The sequence below is a fragment of the Panulirus ornatus genome, chromosome 17, assembly GCF_036320965.1.
Source record: "Panulirus ornatus isolate Po-2019 chromosome 17, ASM3632096v1, whole genome shotgun sequence".
NCBI classification, from domain to species: domain Eukaryota; kingdom Metazoa; phylum Arthropoda; class Malacostraca; order Decapoda; family Palinuridae; genus Panulirus; species Panulirus ornatus.
In genome coordinates, this window is record NC_092240.1 from 51,679,995 (window position 1) to 51,698,729 (window position 18,735).

The 18,735-nt window shown below is 45.9% G+C and overlaps 1 protein-coding gene across 1 annotated transcript; it reads left to right on the forward strand.

Annotated features, from left to right (window-relative positions):
• The first annotated feature begins 4,953 nt into the window (after positions 1 to 4,953).
• On the forward strand, positions 4,954 to 18,144 carry LOC139754447 (uncharacterized). Its single transcript, XM_071671721.1, has 11 exons — positions 4,954 to 5,004; positions 5,405 to 5,570; positions 5,973 to 6,168; positions 6,274 to 6,428; positions 8,990 to 9,115; positions 9,541 to 9,632; positions 10,045 to 10,220; positions 13,077 to 13,137; positions 14,067 to 14,418; positions 17,050 to 17,117; positions 17,683 to 18,144. Exons 1-11 carry the CDS (start codon positions 4,954 to 4,956, stop codon positions 18,034 to 18,036), a joined length of 1,797 nt encoding a protein of 598 aa, XP_071527822.1. The 3' UTR covers positions 18,037 to 18,144.
• Positions 18,145 to 18,735: the final 591 nt, after the last annotated feature.

Here is an 18,735-nt window from a genome sequence, read left to right on the forward strand (position 1 = left end):
CAAGACGAGGGAGGGACGGTCAAGCCAAGACGAGGGAGGGACGGTCAAGCCAAGGAACCGACGGGAGGGACGGTCAAGCCAAGACGCGGGAGGGACGGTCAAGCCAAGACGCGGGAGGGACGGTCAAGCCAAGACGCGGGAGGGACGGTCAAGCCAAGACGCGGGAGGGACGGTCAAGCCAACGGAGGGACGGTCAGCAAGACGGGAGGGACGGTCAAGCCAAGACGCTGGAGGGACGGTCAAGCCAAGACGAGGGAGGGACGGTCAAGCCAAGACGCGGGAGGGAGACGGTCAAGCCAAGACGCGGAGGGACGGTCAAGCCAAGACGCGGAGGGAACGGTCAAGCCAATGACGGGAGGGAGACGGTCAAGCCAAGACGCGGGAGGGAGACGGTCAAGCCAAGACGGGGAGGGACGGTCAAGCCAAGACGCGGGAGGGACGGTCAAGCCAAGACGAGGGAGGGAGACGGTCAAGCCAAGACGAGGGAGGGACGGTCAAGCCAAGACGAGGGAGGGACGGTCAAGCCAAGACGAGGGAGGGAGACGGTCAAGCCAAGACGCGGGAGGGACGGTCAAGCCAAGACGCGGGAGGGAGACGGTCAAGCCAAGACGCGGGCGGGAGGGAGACGGTCAAGCCAAGACGAGGGACAGGGACGGTCAAGCCAAGACGCAGGAGGGACGGTCAAGCCAAGACGAGGGAGGGAGACGGTCAAGCCAAGACGCACCGAAGGATAAACGCTGAGGAGGTCATGAGGATTGAGGTGGCGTACCGATGACAGTTTGGTCAAGCCTCATGCGCTCCATGCCCGGGAGAATGAGGGTCCATAATCGACTCATTAGGTTCACGGGGTCTCGTCATACTCATACGTTCAAACTGTGGCTATCTGTGATCTTCATGGACCACATGCACGTTCAAACTGTGGCTATCTGTGATCTGCATGGACCACATGCACGTTCAAACTGTGGCTATCTGTGATCTTCATGGACCACATGCACGTTCAAACTGTGGCTATCTGTGATCTTCATGGACCACATGCACGTTCAAACTGTGGCTATCTGTGATCTTCATGGACCACATGCACGTTCAAACTGTGGCTATCTGTGATCTTCATGGACCACATGCACGTTCAAACTGTGGCTATCTGTGATCTTCATGGACCACATGCACGTTCAAACTGTGGCTATCTGTGATCTTCATGGACCACATGCACGTTCAAACTGTGGCTATCTGTGATCTTCATGGACCACATGCACGTTCAAACTGTGGCTATCTGTGATCTTCATGGACCACATGCACGTTCAAACTGTGGCTATCTGTGATCTTCATGGACCACATGCACGTTCAAACTGTGGCTATCTGTGATATGTCATAGTCTACTTAAATATGGTGCCGGCAGTGAACGGCCTCACCTCATATCTCACTCAGAGAGTCGTGCCCCAGGTATTATGAGTAGGTGGAGGGAGTTAAGTGAGGTGTACCAGCAAGTCAAGCTGTCGCATCCAGAGCTTAGAGAAAATTACAGGTAATGCTCCAGTGATGAACCTAACGTGGTGGTTTTGTGTGTGTTTGTGTGTGTATGTGTGGCTTTTTGTAGCACTAAGGTCGAGGGAAATGACGAACGCACAACCGGGTGTCGTAATGCTTCTTCTTGCAATTTGAGCTTACCTGACTGAATCTCGATTTCCTTCTTGGGAGACAAAACTCACAGTAGAACACAAGAATGTAAAGGTGATTCACCAACATGTGGACGCACCACGAAGTTCCCACCACATGGATGATATACAACACAGGAGTATGAGAAAGTCACAGGGATAAGGTGTGGCAGCAACTTGGCCTCCCCACCTCCAACAAGTCTCCCACACCACCACTTGCGGACGGCCTCCCACTTCCTCACCCACACCCGGGCCTGCAGACGGCCTCCCGCCCGACCCCTTGTTGCCCTTCAAGGTCTGGGCGGGGTATATAAGGCAGCAGCTCCAGCAACAGCGCCAGATCAGCCTGGTCCCTCGCCACACCAGAAGCCATGAAGTACTTGGTAAGACATAAGTATCTTTCCCTCAATCCCTCAGTAATCTGCCAAAGAAGTTCATTCTTGGATTCTCCCCAGTGTGATGCCTTCCTCAGGTTCTCACCAGTGTGATGCCTTCCTCAGGTTCTCACCAGTGTGATGCCTTCCTCAGGTTCTCACCAGTGTGATGCCTTCCTCAGGTTCTCACCAGTGTGATGCCTTCCTCAGGTTCTCACCAGTGTGATGCCTTCCTCAGGTTCTCACCAGTGTGATGCCTTCCTCAGGTTCTCACCAGTGTGATGCCTTCCTCGGGTTCTCACCGTTAGCTCAGACTCACCAGTGTGATGCCTTCCTCAGGTTCTCACCAGTGTGATTCCTCCCTCAGGTTATCACTAGCTTGATATCTGACTAAGGTTCTCACCAGTGTCTTTCCTGCCTCAAGTTATCACCAGTGTGTTGCCTTCCTCAGGTGATTGTGTTCCTGGCGGCTGCCGCTTGCGCTTCTGAAGTTGAGAAGCGAGAGGCGGAGCCCAGTCGGCCCTACCATGGTCATGGTTACCATCGACCCTACCATTACCCTGTCTACTACCGTCACCACTACCACAAGAGGTCTGCCGAACCTGAACCAGAAGCCGAACCTTCCTACGGCTCACACACCCATACAGCTACCACCGTACACCCTCCCTCCCACAAGCTCACCAGAGCTGCCTCTCCCCACCCCACCGTACCATCGCCCTTCCTCCTACCACTCCCTCCACAAGAGGTCTGCCGAGCCAGAGCCCGAGGCTGACCCAAGTTATGGCTATGGATATGGTTACCACTACCGTCCCGTCTACTACAGCTACGGCCACTACGAGTACCATTGAAGACACCATTAGGGCACCAGGACCCACCTAGACTTCAGGATTCTCATGGTTTCCTGTTGAATTTATATTAGACATTACGAGGCTCGAAATAAATTATCTCACCTTAAACATCTCATTTATTCTGAGATCCATCACAATAAAGTCTTTAGCCCATCTTCTTACAACCACGTTACTAGAGGCAGTAAAATGAAAGTGTAAAATGATGATTATTAATTTCTGGACACGAAGATAATGTAATACTACTCACAGACTCATTGCCAGACCTGTACTGAGAGGTTCAAACGACTACAACCAACAGTGAACGTCTGAGATGTAGTAAACATTAAGAAGAGAAATGATGTGATCATTTGTGGCTCAGTGTGCACTCCAAGAACCCTGCGCCGCTGCTCACTCATAACAGCCTACATTCTATCCTTCCCTTATTCTCGACTTTATCTTTTTGATGTCATTTTGGAATTCAGAAGAATTCAGCCAACTTGAGAGCTGACACTTTAACGACATAAGAGATCGAGTATGTGTATCCAAATCATAAAAATAATGTCTGTTCTCATGTATCGAATGTCACACAGAACAGACAACTTGTCTCATAAGTATTTGCTGAAGTGTATGTTCCTGTAGATAAGGTAGATAATATGGACAAACAAATGGTATATATAGAATATCATCCAGGAAGCTAGTGTTGCTACTGTACATGTTTATTATGATAAAACTACCAAGCTATGAGATCGTCCCCACCATAGTGTTAGCTGTGGAGATAATGGCCACACGTTGGCTGATACAACTAAGTCTTAACCCTGAAAGCTTCGCCCACACACCATTCAGGGACCTTTGTCTTCGTCTCTGTAGCTGGACCAGGTCATCCTACCATCATGAATATATATATTGTCATGAGGAAATGGAACTTTACATCTGAGACATGAAATACTGTTCTTATAAACGTCATAACACCAGCTTGTGAGAGGTTCATATGGGGGATTTTGACGACCGTATGAGGATCAAAGAGTTTATCATCCCATGTAAACATAACGTTTATCTTTCAACTATAATGACGTCAGCCACGGGAGGAAGTCGTCAATAAGGCTATGTCTTCCAAATTATGTATAAGAGATAAAGAAAAGAATATTCATATGTATATTTTAAGATTCGTGATCTTGTGGTTTAAGAAAGGACGGGTGGTAGTTGCTGCGAAAGACATAAGAATCTGACGTGGTTTAAAAGGTGTCATTTTCTTTTTAATGGTGGTGTTTTGTATTTGTGTAACATGGTGTTCCAAAATAAAACACACGTTACGGTAATACAAAGTATTTCTGTGTAGTGAAGTGATTGAGCCATTTCACGTTTTCATCACCAGTCACTTTTGTTCTGCTACAATTTAGCAGCGCGCCACAATCACCCAATCTCTCTCACCTTACGTGCTGCTTTGTGTATAGAAAAATTAGGAGATTCAGTCCATCCGGTTCCTTGTCTACTCATTCCTACGGAGAGATGCCACATCTTTTGGCACCGCTACCGCCACGTCGTCCCATCCTGGCTATCTTACTCACCCTTACCACCTTCATATAGTCCTTCTCTGCCTACAGTATAATAACTCACCTCGTCCATTCCCTCTCTCCTTGGCCACCATAGCCTGAATGGCGGAATGGCATTGCTCAGCAATTTGAAACACTCAAACACATCATTTCCGTCATGATACGTCCCATACTCCTGACACAAGTTTTCCACTCTACATTAACTTATTTTCCCGAAAAGATATCGTACCTTTCTATCGTGCCATGAAAAAGGATGAATTATTTGGAGAAATATTTGGGGGTTAGTTGTCGTGCTTTGGAAACTTCCTCGGCATCTGTTATACTGACAGACAGAACAGGACTACCTCATTATAGCACAGATCATACAACCATGGTGACAGTACTGAATCTTGTCCTTCACTGGACAAAATCATTCGTGGTCATACAGTGCTAATAACGCTATGACCAGGAAAATCATGTGGCAACACGTCAGTAATGATCAATTCAAATGATCAGACACTTGTTGGAAAACGTATGTATTTTTGATTAGAATATTCTGTCGTATATAACAATGAACTCCACATTATATAACCAGAGTGTAGCTACAAGTTCCATTAACCAGGTTAGTCCCAGGTGAGCAATAGGTAGCAGATATCATGAGTAGGTGGAGGGAGTTAAGTGAGGTGTTGCAGCAGCCAAGCTGACGCATCCAGAGCTGAGGTAAAATTACAGGTAATGCTCCAGTGGTGAACCTGACGCAGTGGTGGTTGGGTGTTGGCCAAACCAACGATCGACGTTCAGAATAATTACACCCAGCAAACTAAGCTTTATTTTATCTCTTTGGGTAACGACCTCGTTCAAGGTCAAGGACCAGAATAATCTAAGAATAATGATTTGAAGCAGGTAGAAAATGGAGGGAAAAATATTGTAAAGGTGACTTACCCATTTTGGACATAATATGAAGTTCCTGCATTATATATATAAAGGAAAACAGGAGGTAATCAAGATGGTGTTACATATAGAGAGGTGCAGCAACTCCGCCTCCCCACCACTCCCCGCCAGCGGACGGCCTCCCGCCCGACCCCTTGTTGCCCTTCAAGGTCTGGGCGGGGTATATAAGGCAGCAGCTCCAGCAACAGCGCCAGATCAGCCTGGTCCCTCGCCACACCAGAAGCCATGAAGTACTTGGTAAGACATAAGTATCTTTCCCTCAATCCCTCAGTAATCTGCCAAAGAAGTTCATTCTTGGATTCTCCCCAGTGTGACTTCTAGTCCCATTACCTTCCAGGTTCTCACCAGTGTGATGCTTCCTAGTTCTCACCAGTGTGAGCCTTCCTCAGTTTCACCAGTGTGATGCCTTCCTCAGGTTCTCACCAGTGTGATGCCTTCCTCAGGTTCTCACCAGTGTGATGCCTTCCTCAGGTTCTCACCAGTGTGAAGCCTTCCTCAGGTTCTCACCAGTGTGATGCCTTCCTCAGGTTCTCACCAGTGTGAAGTCTTCCTCAGGTTATCACTAGCTTGATATCTGACTAAGGTTCTCACCAGTGTCTTTCCTGCCTCAAGTTATCACCAGTGTGTTGCCTTCCTCAGGTGATTGTGTTCCTGGCGGCTGCCGCTGCGCTTCTGAAGTTGAGAAGCGAGAGGCGGAGCCCAGTCGGCCCTACCATGGTCATGGTTACCATCGACCCTACCATTACCCTGTCTACTACCGTCACCACTACCACAAGAGGTCTGCCGAACCTGAACCAGAAGCCGAACCTTCCTACGGCTACCACCACTACCCCAGGTACAGCTACCACTCGTACCATCGCCCTTCCTCCTACCACTCCCTCCACAAGAGGTCTGCCGAGCCAGAAGCTGAACCTTCATACGGCTACCACCACTACCCCAGGTACAGCTACCACTCGTACCATCGCCCTTCCTCCTACCACTCCCTCCACAAGAGGTCTGCTGAGCCAGAGCCCGAGGCTGACCCAAGTTATGGCTATGGATATGGTTACCACTACCGTCCCGTCTACTACAGCTACGGCCACTACAAGTACCATTGAAGCCACCATTAGGGCACCAGGACCCACCTAGACTTCAGGATTCTCATGGTTTCCTGTTGAATTTATATTAGATATTACGAGGCTCGAAATAAATTATCTAACCTTAAACTTCTTCATTTATTCTGAGAACCATCACAATAAAGTCTTTAGCCCATGTTCTTACAAACTACGTTACTAGAGGCAGTAAAATGAAAGTGTAAAATGATGATTATTAATTTCTGGACACGAAGATAATGTAATACTACTCACAGATCATTGCCAGACTGTACTGAGAGGTTCAAACGACTACAACCAACAGTGAACGTCTGAGATGTAGTAAACATTAAGAAGAGAAATGATGTGATCATTTGTGGCTCAGTGTGCACTCCAAGAACCCTGCGCCGCTGCTCACTCATAACAGCCTACATTCTATCCTTCCTTATTCTCGACTTTATCTTTTGATGTCATTTTGGAATTCAGAAGAATTCAGCCATGTGGAGAGTGAATTTTAATGACATATGAGATCGAGTATGTGTATCCAAATCATAAAAATAATGTCTGTTCTCATGTATCGAATGTCACACAGAACAGACAACTTGTCTCATATGTATTTGCTGAAGTGTATGTTCCTGTAGATAAGGTAGATAATATGGACAAACAAATGGTATATATAGAATATCATCCAGGAAGCTAGTGTTGCTACTGTACATGTTCATGATAAAACTACCAAGCTATGAGATCGTCCCCACCATAGTGTTAGCTGTGGAGACTGTGGCCACACGTTGGCTGATACAACTAAGTCTTAACCCTGAAAGCTTCGCCCACACACCATTCAGGGACCTTTGTCTTCGTCTCTGTAGCTGGACCAGGTCATCCTACCATCGTGAATATATATATTGTCATGAGGAAATGGAACGTTACATCTGAGACATGAAATACTGTTCTTATAAACGTCATAACACCAGCTTGTGAGAGGTTCATATGGGGGATTTTGACGACCGTATGAGGATCAAAGAGTTTATCATCCCATGTAAACATAACGTTTATCTTTCAACTATAATGACGTCAGCCACGGGAGGAAGTCGTCAATAAGGCTATGTCTTCCAAATTATGTATAAGAGATAAAGAAAAGAATATTCATATGTATATTTTAAGATTCGTGATCTTGTGGTTTAAGAAAGGACGGGATGGTAGTTGCTGGAAAGACATAAGAATCTGACGTGGTTTAAAAGTTGTCATTTTCCGTTTTAATGGTGGATTTTTGTATTTGTGTAACATGGTGTTCCAAAATAAAAGACACGTTACGGTAATACAAAGTATTTCTGTGTAGTGAAGTGATTGAGCCATTTCACGTTTTCATCACCAGTCACTTTTGTTCTCCTACAATTTAGCAGCGCGCCACAATCACCCAATCTCTCTCACCTTACGTGCTGCTTTGTGTATAGAAAAATTAGGAGATTCAGTCCATCCGGTTCCTTGTCTACTCATTCCTACGGAGAGATGCCACATCTTTTGGCACCGCTACCGCCACATCGTCCCATCCTGGATATCACACTCACCCTTACCACTTTCATATAGACCTTCTCTGCCTACAGTATAATAACTCACCTCGTCCATTCCCTCTCTCCTTGGCCACCACACCTGAATGGCGGAATGGCATTGCTCAGTAATTTGAACCACTCAAACACATCATTTCCGTCATGATACGTCCCATATCCTGACACAACTTTTCCATTCTACATTAACATATTTTTCCGAAAAGATATCGTACCTTTCTGTCGTGTCATGAAAAAGGATGAATTATTTGGAGAAATATTTGGGGGTTAGTTGTCGTGCTTTGGAAACTTCCTCGGCATTTGTTATACTGACAGACAGAACAGGACTACCTCATTATAGACAGATCATACAACCATGGTGACAGTACTGAATCTTGTCCTTCACTGGACAAAATCAGTCGTGGTCATACAGTGCTAATAACGCTATGACCAGGAAAATCATGTGGCAACACGTCAGTAATGATCATTCAAATGATCAGACACTTGTGGAAAACGTATGTATTTTTGATTAGGATATTCTGTCGTATATAACTATGAACTCCACATTATATAACCAGAGTGTAGCTACAAGTTCCATTAACCAGGTTAGTCCCAGGTGAGCAATAGGTAGCAGATATCATGAGTAGGTGGAGGGAGTTAAGTGAGGTGTTGCAGCAGCCAAGCTGACGCATCCAGAGCTGAGGTAAAATTACAGGTAATGCTCCAGTGGTGAACCTGACGCAGTGGTGGTTGGGTGTTGGCCAAACCAACGATCGACGTTCAGAATAATTACACCCAGCAAACTAAGCTTTATTTTATCTCTTTGGGTAACGACCTCGTTCAAGGTCAAGGACCAGAATAATCTAAGAATAATGATTTGAAGCAGGTAGAAAATGGAGGGAAAAATATTGTAAAGGTGACTTACCCATTTTGGACATAATATGAAGTTCCTGCATTATATATATAAAGGGAAACAGGAGGTAATCAAGATGGTGTTACATATAGAGAGGTGCAGCAACTCCGCCTCCCCACCACTCTCCACCAGCGGACGGCCTCCCGCCCGACCCCTTGTTGCCCTTCAAGGTCTGGGCGGGGTATATAAGGCAGCAGCTCCAGCAACAGCGCCAGATCAGCCTGGTCCCTCGCCACACCAGAAGCCATGAAGTACTTGGTAAGACTTAAGTATCTTTCCCTCAATCTCTCAGTAATCTGTCAAAGGAGTTCATTCTTGGATTCTCCCCAGTGTGATGCCTTCCTCAGGTTCTCACCAGTGTGATGCCTTCCTCAGGTTCTCACCAGTGTGAAGCCTTCCCCAGGTTCTCACCAGTGTGGTGCCTTCCTCAGGTTCTCACCAGTGTGATGCCTTCCTCAGGTTCTCACCAGTGTGATGCCTTCCTCAGGTTCTCACCAGTGTGAAGCCTTCCTCAGGTTCTCACCAGTGTGAAGCCTTCCTCAGGTTCTCACCAGTGTGATGCCTTCCTCAGGTTCTCACCAGTGTGATGCCTTTCTCAGGTTCTCACCAGTGTGAAGCCTTCCTCAGGTTCTCACCAGTGTGAAGCCTTCCTCAGGTTCTCACTAGTGTGATGCCTTCCTCAGGTTCTCACCAGTGTGATGCCTTCCTAGGTTCTAACCAGTGTGAGCCTTCCTCAGTCTCCACCAGTGGACTGCCTTCCTCAGGTTTTCCCCAAGTGTGAGCCTTCCTCAGGTCTCCTCACCAGTGTGAAGCCTTCCTCAGGTTCTCACTAGTGTGACATGCCTTCCTCAGGTTCTCACCAGTGTGAAGCCTTCCTCAGGTTCTCACCAGTGTGAAGCCTTCCTCAGGTTCTCACCAGTGTGATTGCCTATCCTCAGGTTCTCACCAGTGTGAAGCCTTCCTCAGGTTCTCACCAGTGTGAAGCCTTCCTCAGTTCTCACTAGTGTGATGCCTTCCTCAGGTTCTCACCAGTGTGAAGCCTTCCTCAGGTTCTCACCAGTGTGAGCCTTCCTCAGGTTCTCACCAGTGTGATTCCCCCTCAGGTTATCACTAGCTTGATATCTGACTAAGGTTCTCACCAGTGTCTTTCCTGCCTCAAGTTATCACCAGTGTGTTGCCTTCCTCAGGTGATTGTGTTCCTGGCGGCTGCCGCTTGCGCTTCTGAAGTTGAGAAGCGAGAGGCGGAGCCCAGTCGGCCCTACCATGGTCATGGTTACCATCGACCCTACCATTACCCTGTCTACTACCGTCACCACACCACAAGAGGTCTGCCGAACCTGAACCAGAAGCCGAACCTCCTACGGTACACCTCTACCCGTACAGTACACTCTACACCCCCACCACTCCTAAATCCCCAGGCTACCAGCTACCACCTACCCAGTAAGCTACACTCGTCCATGCCCTTCCTCCTACCACTCCCTCCACAAGAGGTCAGCCGAGCCAGAGCCCGAGGCTGACCCAAGTTATGGCTATGGATATGGTTACCGCTACCGTCCCGTCTACTACAGCTACGGCCACTACAAGTACCATTGAAGCCACCATTAGGGCACCAGGACCCACCTAGACTTCAGGATTCTCATGGTTTCCTGTTGAATTTATATTAGATATACGAGGCTCGAAATAAATTATCTACCTTAAACTTCTTCATTTATTCTGAGAACCATCACAATAAAGTCTTTAGCCCATGTTCTTACAACTACGTTACTAGAGGCAGTAAAATGAAAGTGTAAAATGATGATTATTAATTTCTGGACACGAAGATAATGTAATACTACTCACAGACTCATTGCCAGACCTGTACTGAGAGGTTCAAACGACTACAACCAACAGTGAACGTCTGAGATGTAGTAAACATTAAGAAGAGAAATGATGTGATCATTTGTGGCTCAGTGTGCACTCCAAGAACCCTGCGCCGCTGCTCACTCATAACAGCCTACATTCTATCCTTCACTTATTCTCGACTTTATCTTTTTGATGTCATTTTGGAATTCAGAAGAATTCAGCCATGTGGAGAGCTGATATTTTAATGACATATGAGATCGAGTATGTGTATCCAAATCATAAAAATAATGTCTGTTCTCATGTATCGAATGTCACACAGAACAGACAACTTGTCTCATATGTATTTGCTGAAGTGTATGTTCCTGTAGATAAGGTAGATAATATGGACAAACAAATGGTATATATAGAATATCATCCAGGAAGCTAGTGTTGCTACTGTACATGTTCATGATAAAACTACCAAGCTATGAGATCGTCCCCACCATAGTGTTAGCTGTGGAGATATGGCCACACGTTGGCTGATACAACTAAGTCTTAACCCTGAAAGCTTCGCCCACACACCATTCAGGGACCTTTGTCTTCGTCTCTGTAGCTGGACCAGGTCATCCTACCATCGTGAATATATATATTGTCATGAGGAAATGGAACGTTACATCTGAGACATGAAATACTGTTCTTATAAACGTCATAACACCAGCTTGTGAGAGGTTCATATGGGGGATTTTGACGACCGTATGAGGATCAAAGAGTCTATCATCCCATGTAAACATAACGTTTATCTTTCAACTATAATGACGTCAGCCACGGGAGGAAGTCGTCAATAAGGCTATGTCTTCCAAATTATGTATAAGAGATAAAGAAAAGAATATTCATATGTATATTTTAAGATTCGTGATCTTGTGGTTTAAGAAAGGACGGGAGGTAGTTGTTGGGAAAGACATAAGAATCTGACGTGGTTTAAAAGTTGTCATTTCCGTTTTAATGGTGGATTTTTGTATTTGTGTAACATGGTGTTCCAAAATAAAAGACACGTTACGGTAATACAAAGTATTTCTGTGTAGTGAAGTAATTGAGCCATTTCACGTTTTCATCACCAGTCACTTTTGTTCTACAATTTAGCAGCGCGCCACAATCACCCAATCTCTCTCACCTTACGTGCTGCATTGTTTATAGAAACATTAGGAGATTCAGTCCATACGGTTCCTTGTCTACTCATTCCTGCGGAGAGATGCCACATCTTTTGGCACCGCTACCGCCACATCGTCCCACCCTGGATATCACACTCACCCTTACCACTTTCATATAGACCTTCCCTGCCTACAGTATAATAACTCACCTCGTCCATTCCCTCTCTCCTTGGCCACCACACCCTGAATGGCGGAATGGCATTGCTCAGTAATTTGAACCACTCAAACACATCATTTCCGTCATGATACGTCCCATATTCCTGACACAACTTTTCCATTCTACATTAACATATTTTTCCGAAAAGATATCTTACCTTTCTGTCGTGTCATGAAAAAGGATGAATTATTTGGAAAAATATTTGGGGGTTAGTTGTCGTGCTTTGGAAACTTCCTCGGCATTTGTTATACTGACAGACAGAACAGGACTACCTCATTATAGTACAGATCATACAACCATGGTGACAGTACTGAACCTTGTCCTTCACTGGACAAAATCAGTCGTGGTCATACAGTGCTAATAACGCTATGACCAGGAAAATCATGTGGCAACACGTCAGTAATGATCAGTTCAAATGATCAGACACTTGCTGGAAAACGTATGTATTTTTGATTAGGATATTCTGTCGTATATAACTATGAACTCCACATTATATAACCAGAGTGTAGCTACAAGTTCCATTAACCAGGTTAGTCCCAGGTGAGCAATAGGTAGCAGATATCATGAGTAGGTGGAGGGAGTTAAGTGAGGTGTTGCAGCAGCCAAGCTGACGCATCCAGAGCTGAGGTAAAATTACAGGTAATGCTCCAGTGGTGAACCTGACGCAGTGGTGGTTGGGTGTTGGCCAAACCAACGATCGACGTTCAGAATAATTACACCCAGCAAACTAAGCTTTATTTTATCTCTTTGGGTAACGACCTCGTTCAAGGTCAAGGACCAGAATAATCTAAGAATAATGATTTGAAGCAGGTAGAAAATGGAGGGAAAAATATTGTAAGGTGACTTACCCATTTTGGACATAATATGAAGTTCCTGCATTATATATATAAAGGGAAACAGGAGGTAATCAAGATGGTGTTACATATAGAGAGGTGCAGCAACTCCGCCTCCCCACCACTCTCCACCAGCGGACGGCCTCCCGCCCGACCCCTTGTTGCCCTTCAAGGTCTGGGCGGGGTATATAAGGCAGCAGCTCCAGCAACAGCGCCAGATCAGCCTGGTCCCTCGCCACACCAGAAGCCATGAAGTACTTGGTAAGACTTAAGTATCTTTCCCTCAATCTCTCAGTAATCTGTCAAAGGAGTTCATTCTTGGATTCTCCCCAGTGTGATGCCTTCCTCAGGTTCTCACCAGTGTGATGCCTTCCTCAGGTTCTCACCAGTGTGAAGCCTTCCCCAGGTTCTCACCAGTGTGGTGCCTTCCTCAGGTTCTCACCAGTGTGATGCCTTCCTCAGGTTCTCACCAGTGTGATGCCTTCCTCAGGTTCTCACCAGTGTGAAGCCTTCCTCAGGTTCTCACCAGTGTGAAGCCTTCCTCAGGTTCTCACCAGTGTGATGCCTTCCTCAGGTTCTCACCAGTGTGATGCCTTTCTCAGGTTCTCACCAGTGTGAAGCCTTCCTCAGGTTCTCACCAGTGTGAAGCCTTCCTCAGGTTCTCACTAGTGTGATGCCTTCCTCAGGTTCTCACCAGTGTGATGCCTTCCTCAGGTTCTCACCAGTGTGAAGCCTTCCTCAGGTTCTCACCAGTGTGATGCCTTCCTCAGGTTCTCACCAGTGTGAAGCCTTCCTCAGGTTCTCACCAGTGTGAAGCCTTCCTCAGGTTCTCACTAGTGTGATGCCTTCCTCAGGTTCTCACCAGTGTGAAGCCTTCCTCAGGTTCTCACCAGTGTGAAGCCTTCCTCAGGTTCTCACCAGTGTGATGCCTTCCTCAGGTTCTCACCAGTGTGAAGCCTTCCTCAGGTTCTCACCAGTGTGAAGCCTTCCTCAGGTTCTCACTAGTGTGATGCCTTCCTCAGGTTCTCACCAGTGTGATGCCTTCCTCAGGTTCTCACCAGTGTGAAGCCTTCCTCAGGTTCTCACCAGTGTGATTCCTCCCTCAGGTTATCACTAGCTTGATATCTGACTAAGGTTCTCACCAGTGTCTTTCCTGCCTCAAGTTATCACCAGTGTGTTGCCTTCCTCAGGTGATTGTGTTCCTGGCGGCTGCCGCTTGCGCTTCTGAAGTTGAGAAGCGAGAGGCGGAGCCCAGTCGGCCCTACCATGGTCATGGTTACCATCGACCCTACCATTACCCTGTCTACTACCGTCACCACCACCACAAGAGGTCTGCCGAACCTGAACCAGAAGCCGAACCTTCCTACGGCTACCACCACTACCCCAGGTACAGCTACCACTCGTACCATCGCCCTTCCTCCTACCACTCCCTCCACAAGAGGTCAGCCGAGCCAGAGCCCGAGGCTGACCCAAGTTATGGCTATGGATATGGTTACCACTACCGTCCCGTCTACTACAGCTACGGCCACTACAAGTACCATTGAAGCCACCATTAGGGCACCAGGACCCACCTAGACTTCAGGATTCTCATGGTTTCCTGTTGAATTTATATTAGATATTACGAGGCTCGAAATAAATTATCTCACCTTAAACTTCTTCATTTATTCTGAGATCCATCACAATAAAGTCTTTAGCCCATCTTCTTACAACCACGTTACTAGAGGCAGTAAAATGAAAGTGTAAAATGATGATTATTAATTTCTGGACACGAAAATAATGTAATACTACTCACAGACTCATTGCCAGACCTGTACTGAGAGGTTCAAACGACTACAACCAACAGTGAACGTCTGAGATGTAGTAAACATTAAGAAGAGAAATGATGTGATCATTTGTGGCTCAGTGTGCACTCCAAGAACCCTGCGCCGCTGCTCACTCATAACAGCCTACATTCTATCCTTCCCTTATTCTCGACTTTATCTTTTTGATGTCATTTTGGAATTCAGAAGAATTCAGCCATGTGGAGAGCTGACATTTTAATGACATATGAGATCAAGTATGTGTATCCAAATCATAAGAATAATGTCTGTTCTCATGTATCGAATGTCACACAGAACAGACAACTTGTCTCATAAGTATTTGCTGAAGTGTATGTTCCTGTAGATAAGGTAGATAATATGGACAAACAAATGGTATATATAGAATATCATCCAGGAAGCTAGTGTTGCTACTGTACATGTTTATTATGATAAAACTACCAAGCTATGAGATCGTCCCCACCACAGTGCTAGCTGTGGAGATAATGGCCACACGTTGGCTGATACAACTAAGTCTTAACCCTGAAAGCTTCGCCCACACACCATTCAGGGACCTTTGTCTTCGTCTCTGTAGCTGGACCAGGTCATCCTACCATCGTGAATATATATATTGTCATGAGGAAATGGAACGTTACATCTGAGACATGAAATACTGTTCTTATAAACGTCATAACACCAGCTTGTGAGAGGTTCATATGGGGGATTTTGACTACCATATGAGGATCAAAGAGTCTATCATCCCATGTAAACATAACGTTTATCTTTCAACTATAATGACGTCAGCCACAGGAGGAAGTCGTCAATAAGGCTATGTCTTCCAAATCATGTATAAGAGATAAAGAAAAGAATATTCATATGTATATTTTAAGATTCGTGATCTTGTGGTTTAAGAAAGGACGGGTGGTAGTTGTTGGGAAAGACATGAGAATCTAACGTGGTTTAAAAGGTGTCATTTTCTTTTTAATGGTGGATTTTTGTATTTGTGTAACATGGTGTTCCAAAATAAAGCACACGTTACGGTAATACAAAGTATTTCTGTGTAGTGAAGTAATTGAGCCATTTCACGTTTTCATCACGAGTTACTTTTGTTCTGCTACAATTCAGCAGCGCGCCACAATCACCTAATCTCTCTCACCTTACGTGCTGCCTTGTTTATAGAAACATTAGGAGATTCAGTCCATCCGGTTCCTTGTCTACTCATTCCTGCGGAGAGATGCCACATCTTTTGGCACCGCTACCGCCACATCGTCCCACCCTGGATATCACACTCACCCTTACCACTTTCATATAGACCTTCCCTGCCTACAGTATAATAACTCACCTCGTCCATTCCCTCTCTCCTTGGCCACCACAGCCTGAGTGGCGGAATGGCATTGCTCAGTAATTTGAACCACTCAAACACATCATTTCCGTCATGATACGTCCCATATTCCTGACACAACTTTTCCATTCTACATTAACATATTTTTCCGAAAAGATATCTTACCTTTCTGTCGTGTCATGAAAAAGGATGAATTATTTGGAGAAATATTTGGGGGTTAGTTATCGTGCTTTGGAAACTTCCTCGGCATTTGTTATACTGACAGACAGAACAGGACTACCTCATTATAGTACAGATCATACAACCATGGTGACAGTACTGAACCTTGTCCTTCACTGGACAAAATCAGTCGTGGTCATACAGTGCTAATAACGCTATGACCAGGAAAATCATGTGGCAACACGTCAGTAATGATCAGTTCAAATAATCAGACACTTGCCGGAAAACGTATGTATTTTTGATTAGGATATTCTGTCGTATATAGCTATGAACTCCACATTATATAACCAGAGTGTAGCTACAAGTTCCATTAACCAGGTTAGTCCCAGGTGAGCAATAGGTAGCAGATATCATGAGTAGGTGGAGGGAGTTAAGTGAGGTGTTGCAGCAGCCAAGCTGACGCATCCAGAGCTGAGGTAAAATTACAGGTAATGCTCCAGTGGTGAACCTGACGCAGTGGTGGTTGGGTGTTGGCCAAACCAACGATCGACGTTCAGAATAATTACACCCAGCAAACTAAGCTTTATTTTATCTCTTTGGGTAACGACCTCGTTCAAGGTCAAGGACCAGAATAATCTAAGAATAATGATTTGAAGCAGGTAGAAAATGGAGGGAAAAATATTGTAACGGTGACTTACCCATTTTGGACATAATATGAAGTTCCTGCATTATATATATAAAGGGAAACAGGAGGTAATCAAGATGGTGTTACATATAGAGAGGTGCAGCAACTCCGCCTCCCCACCACTCTCCGCCAGCGGACGGCCTCCCGCCCGACCCCTTGTTGCCCTTCAAGGTCTGGGCGGGGTATATAAGGCAGCAGCTCCAGCAACAGCGCCAGATCAGCCTGGTCCCTCGCCACACCAGAAGCCATGAAGTACTTGGTAAGACATAAGTATCTTTCCCTCAATCCCTCAGTAATCTGCCAAAGAAGTTCATTATTGGATTCTCCCCAGTGTGATGCCTTCCTCAGGTTCTCACCAGTGTGATGCCTTCCTCAGGTTCTCACCAGTGTGAAGCCTTCCTCAGGTTCTCACCAGTGTGATGTCTTCCTCAGGTTCTCACCAGTGTGATGCCTTCCTCAGATTCTCACCAGTGTGATGCCTTCCTCAGGTTCTCACCAGTGTGATGCCTTCCTCAGATTCTCACCAGTGTGAAGCCTTCCTCAGGTTCTCACCAGTGTGATGCCTTCCTCAGGTTCTCACCAGTGTGAAGCCTTCCTCAGGTTCTCACCAGTGTGAAGCCTTCCTCAGGTTCTCACCAGTGTGATGCCTTCCTCAGGTTCTCACCAGTGTGATGCCTTCCTCAGGTTCTCACCAGTGTGAAGCCTTCCTCAGGTTCTCACCAGTGTGATTCCTCCCTCAGGTTATCACTAGCTTGATATCTGACTAAGGTTCTCACCAGTGTCTTTCCTGCCTCAAGTTATCACCAGTGTGTTGCCTTCCTCAGGTGATTGTGTTCCTGGCGGCTGCCGCTTGCGCTTCTGAAGTTGAGAAGCGAGAGGCGGAGCCCAGTCGGCCCTACCATGGTCATGGTTACCATCGACCCTACCATTACCCTGTCTACTACCGTCACCACTACCACAAGAGGTCTGCCGAACCTGAACCAGAAGCCGAACCTTCCTACGGCTACCACCACTACCCCAGGTACAGCTACCACTCGTACCATCGCCCTTCCTCCTACCACTCCCTCCACAAGAGGTCTGCCGAGCCAGAGCCCGAGGCTGACCCAAGTTATGGCTATGGATATGGTTACCACTACCGTCCCGTCTACTACAGCTACGGCCACTACAAGTACCATTGAAGCCACCATTAAGGCACCAGGACCCACCTAGACTTCAGGATTCTCATGGTTTCCTGTTGAATTTATATTAGACATTACGAGGCTCGAAATAAATCATCTAACCTAAAACACATCTATTTCTTTAGACATCCATCAAAACAGAGTCTTTAGCTCATTTCATCTCGTTTCATCTGCATGACTTCAAACAGCTTATGTTTGTATTATACACTGCAGCTGAATGAAAATGTATAAAGATGACCGTTAACTTCTGGATCCATAGATAATGTAGTACTACTCACAGATTGATTCCAAGACTTGTACTGAGAGGTTAAGATGACTACAATCAACTGCCAGGATGTCAGACGTAGTAAACCTTAAGATCTGAAATGAAGTGATCTATTTGTGGCTCAGTGTGCACTCCAAGAACCCTGGCTGCTCACTCATGACAGCCTACATTCTATCCTTCCCTTATTCTCTACTTTATCTTTCTGATGTCATTTTGGAATTCAGAAGAATTCAGCCATGTGGAGATTATAATGACATATGGGATCGAGTATGTGTATCCAAATCATAAAAAGCTTGTCACTTTGATCGGGTGTCACACATGATAGACAATTCATCAGAAGAATACTATTCCACAAACGGAGTATTTCAAACAAAAGGTTTAACCAACAAAGCTATTTTCATTGTTTGTGTAGTACAATAGCTTGTTTTTGAAAG

What these genes read in the sequence shown, in the direction of transcription:
- LOC139754447 (XM_071671721.1), top strand. Translation starts at nt 4,954, where the DNA reads ATGAACTCCACATTATATAACCAGAGTGTAGCTACAAGTTCCATTAAC. An exon ending in CTACAAGTTCCATTAACCAG is followed by an intron (nt 5,005 to 5,404) that starts GTTAGTCCCAGG and finishes TGTTACATATAG; the next exon opens with AGAGGTGCAGCAACTCCGCC. An exon ending in CAGAAGCCATGAAGTACTTG is followed by an intron (nt 5,571 to 5,972) that starts GTAAGACATAAG and finishes TGCCTTCCTCAG; the next exon opens with GTGATTGTGTTCCTGGCGGC.